The sequence below is a fragment of the Phaethon lepturus genome, unplaced genomic scaffold, assembly GCF_000687285.1.
Source record: "Phaethon lepturus isolate BGI_N335 unplaced genomic scaffold, ASM68728v1 scaffold39882, whole genome shotgun sequence".
Taxonomy (NCBI): Eukaryota; Metazoa; Chordata; class Aves; order Phaethontiformes; family Phaethontidae; genus Phaethon; species Phaethon lepturus.
In genome coordinates this window covers 1-8,878 of record NW_010522367.1, presented here as the reverse complement: position 1 = coordinate 8,878, position 8,878 = coordinate 1, and the positions used below count along the sequence as shown (strand labels likewise).

Sequence of the window (8,878 nt, the reverse complement as noted above, 5' to 3'; positions counted from 1 at the left end):
TGTCACTGGGAGGCATTTTTTCCCCCAGCCCTCCCTCCAAGTAGTGTCATCAGGTCTTTTAGTCTCCTGACTGGGCAACAAGCAGCTCTGGACCCCCCTTGGACGGAGCTGCGCTTTCCCCAGGTGCGTGACACCCAGGAGGAGACTGTACCCGCCACTGCATGTCCCAGAAAAAAAAAGACTGGATTCTGCACAACATCCGATGACGAGATGCTGGGACTGTTTGTGCTCTACAGGACCCCAGAGACTGGGTTAGTACATCCCCAGTACTTGGAGGATTTGGCACTACCAAGGACATCCTGGTGGGAACAGAGGCCTCTCACTCCCACTATGTGAACAGTACGTGGCGTGGGGGAGTTGGGGCAAGTCCTGCCGTGAACTGGAGGCCAAAGCTCTCTCCTGGCCTGTATCCTGTTAATTAAGCAGATCGCGCTCTGTTAGTGAGGCACCTCTGGCTGAAAGATTGTGCAAGGCCATCTGCAGCGCAACTTGTGGCAGGGACCGATGCTGGGGGAGTGAAGGCAACTGCGCTTCTAAAAACATAAAACTTTATTTCGTTTTGGAGCGCAGCTAAGCAACCCTGCTCCTCGACTCACACTCTCCTAACGCCTCCTCTTGACTCGATGCCATGGGAAAGGGCCTCATCAGCTCTACTTGTAGGAATTTGCCTTGTGTTTAGGCAGGAAGGTGAAGCTGGTAGGTACGGGTCCCAGAAGGAGCTCACTGGAAAGAAAGAAAGAAAAGAAAGAAAAGAAAGAAAAGAAAGAAACGAAAGAAAAGAAAGAAAAGAAAGAAAAGAAAGAAAAGAAAGAAAAGAAAGAAAAGAAAGAAAAGAAAGAAAAGAAAGAAAAGAAAGAAAAGAAAGAAAAGAAAGAAAAGAAAGAAAAGAAAGAAAAGAAAGAAAAGAAAGAAAAGAAAGAAAAGAAAGAAAAGAAAGAAAAGAAAGAAAAGAAAGAAAAGAAAGAAAAGAAAGAAAAGAAAGAAAAGAAAGAAAAGAAAGAAAAGAAAGAAAAGAAAGAAAAGAAAGAAAAGAAAGAAAAGAAAGAAAAGAAAGAAAAGAAAGAAAAGAAAGAAAAGAAAGAAAAGAAAGAAAAGAAAGAAAAGAAAGAAAAGAAAGAAAAGAAAGAAAAGAAAGAAAAGAAAGAAAAGAAAGAAAAGAAAGAAAAGAAAGAAAAGAAAGAAAAGAAAGAAAAGAAAGAAAAGAAAGAAAAGAAAGAAAAGAAAGAAAAGAAAGAAAAGAAAGAAAAGAAAGAAAAGAAAGAAAAGAAAGAAAAGAAAGAAAAGAAAGAAAAGAAAGAAAAGAAAGAAAAGAAAGAAAAGAAAGAAAAGAAAGAAAAGAAAGAAAAGAAAGAAAAGAAAGAAAAGAAAGAAAAGAAAGAAAAGAAAGAAAAGAAAGAAAAGAAAGAAAAGAAAGAAAAGAAAGAAAAGAAAGAAAAGAAAGAAAAGAAAGAAAAGAAAGAAAAGAAAGAAAAGAAAGAAAAGAAAGAAAAGAAAGAAAAGAAAGAAAAGAAAGAAAAGAAAGAAAAGAAAGAAAAGAAAGAAAAGAAAAGAAAGAAAGAAAGAAAGAAAGAAAGAAAGAAAGAAAGAAAGAAAGAAAGAAAGAAAGAAAGAAAGAAAGAAAGAAAGAAAGAAAGAAAGAAAGAAAGAAAGAAAGAAAGAAAGAAAGAAAGAAAGAAAGAAAGAAAGAAAGAAAGAAAGAAAGAAAGAAAGAAAGAAAGAAAGAAAGAAAGAAAGAAAGAAAGAAAGAAAGAAAGAAAGAAAGAAAGAAAGAAAGAAAGAAAGAAAGAAAGAAAGAAAGAAAGAAAGAAAGAAAAGAAAAGAAAGAAAGAAAAGAACAAAACCAAAATTAAAAAAAAAACAAAACCAAAATGAAAAACAAAACGAAAAACAAAACAAGGAGATTTTTGTGTTCGGTACGGCAGAGCCACCAGTACCCGGCTGTTGCATGGCCCTGTGGCTCTACAGCGATGGTGACTGCTGCAGTCAGATGTGTCAAACCAAACCTCTACCCTCCCAAAAATTTAGGGCTGCTGCACAAAACCACCTCTGGTGCTGAGCTTTAACCCTGAACCACAGTACTGGAGGGGTGCCGGTTAAGGGCAATGTCCTTCTTGCTGGGGAGTCGCTGAGAGTCGATGCCAAAATGGGTTCCTAAGTTTGGTGACCTGAATACCAGCCTCACTGCTGGCAATGACATGCCTAAAATGAACATGAGCCTCTGAAAAGCTCCTCCCCACCTCTCGCTGTGCTTGTGCAGAGCCAAAACCCTGTTAGCGCCAAAAAGTATTAAGGTCAGATCCTAAAATGATGTAAGCCAGTTCTATTGCGATCAGATTTACCCTAGCTTAAGACTTCAACTATTTCACACTTTGGAACACACATTGTATTTTCAGTGCAGAATAATTTTCTTTATAGTCAAGGAGGCTTAACTTATTTCCTGGATGCCGGTTCAGTACAGCATCACTAAAACTTTCCATAAGACATGTCAGAGAGAGTATCCCAGCAGGGCATAGAATTGCATAGCAAGAGCCTGAATCTATAGCACAAAAGCAGAAATGGAGTGTGCTCAGAGAACCCTGCTTCTGGTTAGCATCTCCCTAAAATGAGCTTTAATGAATAAACCTAAACTACTTTAAAATTCTGAGTCCTTATGGTGATAAACATCTATTACATGGCACTGCAAAGATCCCTGGTTACAAAGGTTTGTGCAGCCTAATGCAGGCCAGTTCCCCTTGAAAAATAGCATTTAAAAATTCTGATCAAAACTTGATGTAACATGGTTTTTAGGCAGCCGTTCCCAGTACTAACAAAATGCATGAGGATTACCAAAACCAGAGAAGGATGTAGCCATGCTCTATTTTTGCTAACCTCTGTTTCCACGAGATGCGAAATAGCAGCTGGCTGCTCCAGCTCTCATTTTTGCAAGCTCAAAGCCAGCTAAGTCATTTCGAGCCCATGCCTGAGGACTCGTAGATGGGGGAGAAAAACATTTTCCTGCACTTTGTTGCATCAACTCAGAAATCAGATAATGAAAAATGGGGAAAACGCTCAGCTATCCTAACTTGGGGATGGGGACTGCCTTCCTGCTTGGCATCTGTATGGGCCTGGCAGGGTGGGACTGTCCAGGCAGAGCACGGAGGGATTCGATGCTGAAAGCCTGAGACGTCCCATCGTTGCGCTCTCCTCTGTCGGCTCCTGCAAGTGTCCTGGGATGAACAGCATGTCATGAGAGAGGTCAACTATTCTCGGTTTGCAGCGGGTACTGGATGACCAGCTGAAGCAGACACAGGGATTGAGAGCGCTCTTTATAGTAACTCCAAGGTCAGTTAAACCCTCAAAGTAAAGCACTGGTTAACCCTTGCTGCTTTCTTACAACCTCTTAAACTGATGGGAAAGAGTCGTCACCCGCTCTGTGGAGGATACACGCAGGCAGTGACTTTGTGCAGCTCTGTGATGTCCCTTCCTAGCAATTTAAATGAAATTCAATGCTTTATTACCTAATTTTAATCCAATCATCCACGTTTTGGCTTGCCATCAGCGTCTCTAGATAGTCTCTCCCCATGTAGTAAGGTGGCCGCTCATTAATTTTCTGAGGTAGGTGTTCTAATAAGCCAACTGGAATATACCTGCAATGAAATGTAATGGCAGTGTGTGCTATTATTCAAACGGTACAGGCTTGCTGCATATTAAAGACCCTCTCGGCTGGGGAGAATTACCTGCACAGGAACGAGAGCCATTCCAGCAGGAACTTCCTGGTCTTCTCCACTCCCTGAGTATCTGACCCCCAGTGCTCAAGGCCATAGTTGGTGAAGTCTTTGAGGATATCAAATCTCTCACTGGAGGAGATATCCCAGTGTCTCTGTTCCTTAATTTCAGTGAAAATCCATGGTTTGATGAGTGCCCCTCTGTAGCCAAAAAAAATGTGCATTGTTATTCCCATGACTGATCCTTCTGAAGATGCCAACTAATTTAAGAGACTTTCCAGCACTTATTTGCCAGCCAATGCTGCTTTAATTTTTTTTTTTTTCAATTTCAACAGGAAGCTGCAGTAAGTTCCCACAGATGCAAACAGATTTTACCAATTTTCAGAGTAGTTTCACCAAGGGGAAACTTCTCATGTTTTGGGTCTAGGTATTTTTTTAATTCCTTTTTTACTCTTGCACCAACAGAGCTCAGAAGCTAAAGGGAAACAGGCACTTGCCTTGCAATCATAATTCCTGAAACGCCCATCTGCATGGCTCGATTAGCATCTTCGTAAGACAAAATATCACCGTTTCCTGTCCAGAAGGAGAAGCCAGAGGTCAAAGTGATACACGAGGGCAAGTCAAAATGAGTTAATCCAGGCATGGGATAAAATTCAAAATGGAGACAGGCTCCAAGAGCCAGATTGTCCAAACAGGCTCTAGAGCTCCTGTTTAGAGATTCCCAGGGATGTTTCTGATTAATGTTCCCCTTACAGGAAAAGGAGAGCCTTCTCTCTTCTCCACTCCCAACAACTACCCTGAAGGTTTAGCTGGGACTGTCTGTGCCACAGTGCCCAAGGGGGAAAGCACCTGCTAAAAAACAAGTGTTCTGTGTCCTGCCTGTCCCTTCTCCTCCTGCTCTGCTCAGTGCTCGTCACACCTGGCCCCAAGCACACGGGCAGATCTGGGCTGCACAAGAGCTGCTGGTAACTCACTCTGTTGTGTTATCAACAGCAGTAGGGATACTCCAACCTTTCCCCCGGGCTGAATGTCCTTGGGAGCCTGTTTTTTTCTTTTTAAAAGACACTTCAAATCTAACATGCAGCACCTTCAGTCCACATGACAAAACAACAGAAACACCTACCAAAAAGAGGCATGGGGCTTGCTATTTTAGCACATTCTGCTATGTAGTCCCAGTCAGCACCCCTTGTGTACCGCTGTTCCCTGGATCGGCCGTGAAGCTGGGGAAGAAAGTCACAGTGAGACCTCACTGAATGCCCTGGAGGAGGCAGGGCAGGAGTGCTGGAGGAAGGTGCTTCAGCAACAGCAATGACACCAGGCTGGGGTAAAGGATCCCTCTGGATCTACAGCCCAGCCAGCTGTTAACAGACCAGGCTGTGGAAGTGGTTAGCAGAGCTGAGAAAGGGCTGGATGCTTTCTGAGTAATGTTTTGGCTATTTGCAAGCCAGAGGAAGAAGTGACTGTTCACAGTGAAAGGGAATATTCACTGTGGGCAGGAACTACGCATCTCCACGTAAATGAGATGCTCCCATTGCTTCCCCAGCCCTGCTATAACAAGGCTTATTTGGCTGAAACCTCTGTTCCGGAGCACTGCAGGAACCATCTCCCTTTGTAATGGATACAAGGCTCAGGAGCACCCAGGAAAATGTTCTCTGCATCTGAAATTTTCTCTGTTATTAAGCAGAAAACACTAAAAGGTAGTACGCAGCTGGTCAAAGGCGTTTGAAAGAGCTGCTGAGCTGTGAGGAAGAGTAAGGTCACCCCCACATCATGCTCTAGGCCGACACGCAAGCAGAGCTCCCCAGACACCAGCCAACAATGTCACGCCACAACAAATATCCCTATACCGTGACCATGGATGCTCCCCACTCCCGGATCTTGGGGATAATTTTATGAGCCACATTAATCTTTTCTTGCACCCCTGTCCGTATCTTCACAGTCAGTGGGACATCCAGCACCTGCAGAAATGGGAGAGCAAGGCCAGACTGAGGCAGGAGTCGGCTCCATCAGCTCATCTCCCACTGCCAGCAGGTGCTCTCACTCACCGAATTCATCCCTCGGACAATCTGTTCAAACTTGTTGGATCGAGTCATCAGAGCACAGCCTCCTCCCTTGGGGACAAAAAGTGGCATAGTCAAGACCTTCTGCCTCCTTGCATAGCGAAGAGCCCCCTTGGAGCTGCTCAAGAGCAGCCCTGCACTCAGGGGATGCAGGTAAGACTTGGAGCATCTCAAGACTTGGAGAAATGCGACTCTCACAATAAAAAAAAAAGCCCTTTTCCCTCCCAACTTCTGCCTGCTGCTAAGGAGAGACAGCTAACCATTCCCTGCTTTTTGAAGAGCTTATTTGCCTTCTCGCTGAAGTCTAGTGCCCATAAATGAACTGGAAGCTCTGGATCAGACTGGCAGGCAAAACACAGGCATCTATTGAAGGAAGCAAAATGTGGTGCAGCATGTCTTCTTACCTTCTTGTAGACCAGGTCAATGGGACACCCAACATTGATGTCTACAAAGTCCACTTCAATTGTCTGATTCAAGAGCTCTGCACATTTGGTCATCGTGTCTGGAAATGCTCCCTCCAGCTACCACAAGGGGACAGGTTGCATGAGTTCAAGAAGCAGCTTTTCTCCTCAGAAGTGAGTTATCATTTATTTGGTTATCAAGATGATAGCACTCACCTGCACCCCAAAAATATCTTCGGTATGATGCCGTTTGAGGAGAGCCCACTCGGAGGACTGGCCCTGAAGCAGGTTTGTGCACACTGCCATCTCTCCACAGGTGACGTCTGCCCTGAAGCGCTTGCATATCCTTCGGAAAGGGAGGTTACCACACTGAGAGAGACAGCGGAGAGATGGTTTGCAAGGAGATTTGCTCTGTTCCAAATGTGGCAACGGCAACTTTTGACAAAAGGAGAGAATTATCCACCTACCGTGGTCAGTGGAGCCAAGTAGAGTTTGCCTTGAATTTCCAACTGGAAAACAACAAGGATGGAGGAGTATGTCAGCAGAGCTGAAACAGCAGCGGTTAAACAGGAAGATATTCCAGTGCACAAATTTATCACTTGTCTTGGGTAAAACTCAGTGGGAAGCCCAGGAAATCACTGGTTTTGTTCAAGAACCTCAACTGTTCCAAAAGAATGTATTGTTTGGATAAAAGAACCAGAAACTTGAACCGCTGAATTTGTTTTCACTGCTCAGCTTGGGGAAAACTCGAAGCAGTTACAGATATAGAGGGATGCAAGACTGGCTAATGGAAGCAAGGATGGAGGTGACGAGGAGGAGAGGGAGGCAATGCTCTCACCCCAGGAGAGCACCATGCAGTACAGACAAACCAACCAGCCCCAGCCTCGGCTCTCCTTGCAGAACATTTCCACCCTCACTAACAACTCAGCCCCTGCTCTCCTTCACGTGCAAAGAGCTGCAGCTTCTCTTGGTTCTCACACCTCCAAGGACAACACCACAGCCCCAGGAGCTCACCTTCGTGCATCCTTCCTCTCATGACAGCAACGCAGTCCCCAGGCAGCTCCATCCTCTGCCTGCCTCTCACCCAGCTAAGAGGTCTCTTCTTTCTTTCCAAGCACAATCTCAACCACTTGACAGGTACACAAGAAACGGCAGCCCTCAACCAAACTCTCACTGCTCACCTTCTTCTTCTCACATGACCGCAGCTTTATAATATCTTCATCTGTCACCACGCCCACTGTTTTGATGGAGGAAGGCTCTTCGCCAGCTGTGGGGCCAGGATTCTGCAAGGCATCTGGTTTGGGATCTTCTCCCTGCTCCAGTAGCACAGGACATTCGGGGCTGCCTCCCAGGACCTCCTGGGGTGTTGTGCAGTTGGACATCTCTTGCTCCTCTGTAGAGCACCCTGTGGCTTTGCCTCCCTTCCCACCACCACCATGGGGCTTGGCCAGACCACGGAGGTACTCATCAGCCTTCTTGAAGCTAAACTTCTTCTTGCGCAGCTGGTGCTGGAGGTCCTTGGAGAGGTTGTTCCTCACCAGTGACTTCCCTTCCCACTGCTTGGCCAAGTCCATGTTGACAATGTTCTGGTAGCCATCCCCAAGGTGGGCCTGGGCAAAGCGGCAGGTGACACCGTAAATGCACTTGCCAAAGGTTTCGAAGAGCACACAGCTGCGCCCCAGGTCGGCCGGCTTCGTGGCCATGTACTCGCTGATGTCATGAAGGAAGCAGCACCGCGGGCCGAAGTAGCACTTCTCTGCACACCCCTTAAAACAGTAAAAAGGAGGTTAAAACCTCTGCCCTCCATTTGCCCGCCTGGGCATGCCAGTACCTTTCAGCACAAGCAAGGCGAGCCTGGGTCTGCCCTGGCCAAGAGAGGGGCCAGAACTGCTCTGAGCACCCATCACTCCCCGGGTGATGTCAGGTGCCCCATGAAACACTCCCAGGAAGCTGACTGCTGGAACATGCCACAGAAGGGCAGTGACATACCCACCTGAAGGGACATTTTAGCACTACTGCTTCAGGGAAGCTGACATTTTATTTGTCCCACTCAGCTTCACCCTCTCCTAGTCAGCGAACGGAGCTGGTTTTGCCAACACAGCCCCCTGCTATGCTCTCCCTGCTGGGCGTTTGCCCTGGTGCAGCTCTATCTTCAATATGCTTTCCTAGACTTAAAAATAAATGCAGCTCTTGAACAGAAGAGCCCACCAGGGTCCCAAATTCCCTGCCCCAGAGCAGCGTGGAGCAAGGCCCCCACACCCTACCTGCGTTACAGATGGACACAGCCTGCTCTGCTCGTAGTGGTTGGGTTTCATACACGGCCTGCTCTTATTCTGCCCCCGGGCCCGCTTCCGCTCTGTGGGCTCCTTCTCCACTGCTCCAACATCCTCTTGGCTTTCCTCATCCTGACCAAGGTCCTCTGACCTCACCCGTTTGGTGGGGGGCTCACTCTGGCAGCTGCAGACCTCCTTCTTCTCCTGGACCTCCTCCTCGCCCTCACTGCCTGCCTGCCTTCTTCTCCGGGCCCTCCTCCTCGCCCTCCCTGCCTGCCTGGCCGCTGGGCTCGCCCCTGGCCCGCAGGTACGCATGGAACTGCTCCTTAGAGGTGAGGAACCTGCAGAGACACAGCACCCGTGTCACCCCAGCGATGGTGGGGAGCAGGGTGCCCGGGGTAGACAGGGGAGGGAGGGCTGCCTGAGAGGAGGGGGGGCTG

At 46.8% G+C, this 8,878-nt stretch overlaps 1 protein-coding gene across 1 annotated transcript; it reads right to left on the bottom strand.

Moving 5' to 3' along the window:
* Window positions 1-636: 636 nt before the first annotated feature.
* DUS3L (dihydrouridine synthase 3-like (S. cerevisiae)) lies at window positions 637-8,779 on the bottom strand (the record flags this gene model as incomplete). The annotated part of the gene is made up of 13 exons (XM_010281772.1): window positions 637-723; window positions 3,498-3,626; window positions 3,717-3,905; window positions 4,202-4,277; window positions 4,828-4,924; window positions 5,552-5,662; window positions 5,750-5,815; window positions 6,169-6,285; window positions 6,382-6,534; window positions 6,633-6,674; window positions 7,347-7,448; window positions 7,521-7,931; window positions 8,430-8,779. Coding segments are annotated over 13 exons (1,916 nt in total), but the record flags the coding sequence as incomplete, so codon positions are not given.
* Window positions 8,780-8,878: the final 99 nt, after the last annotated feature.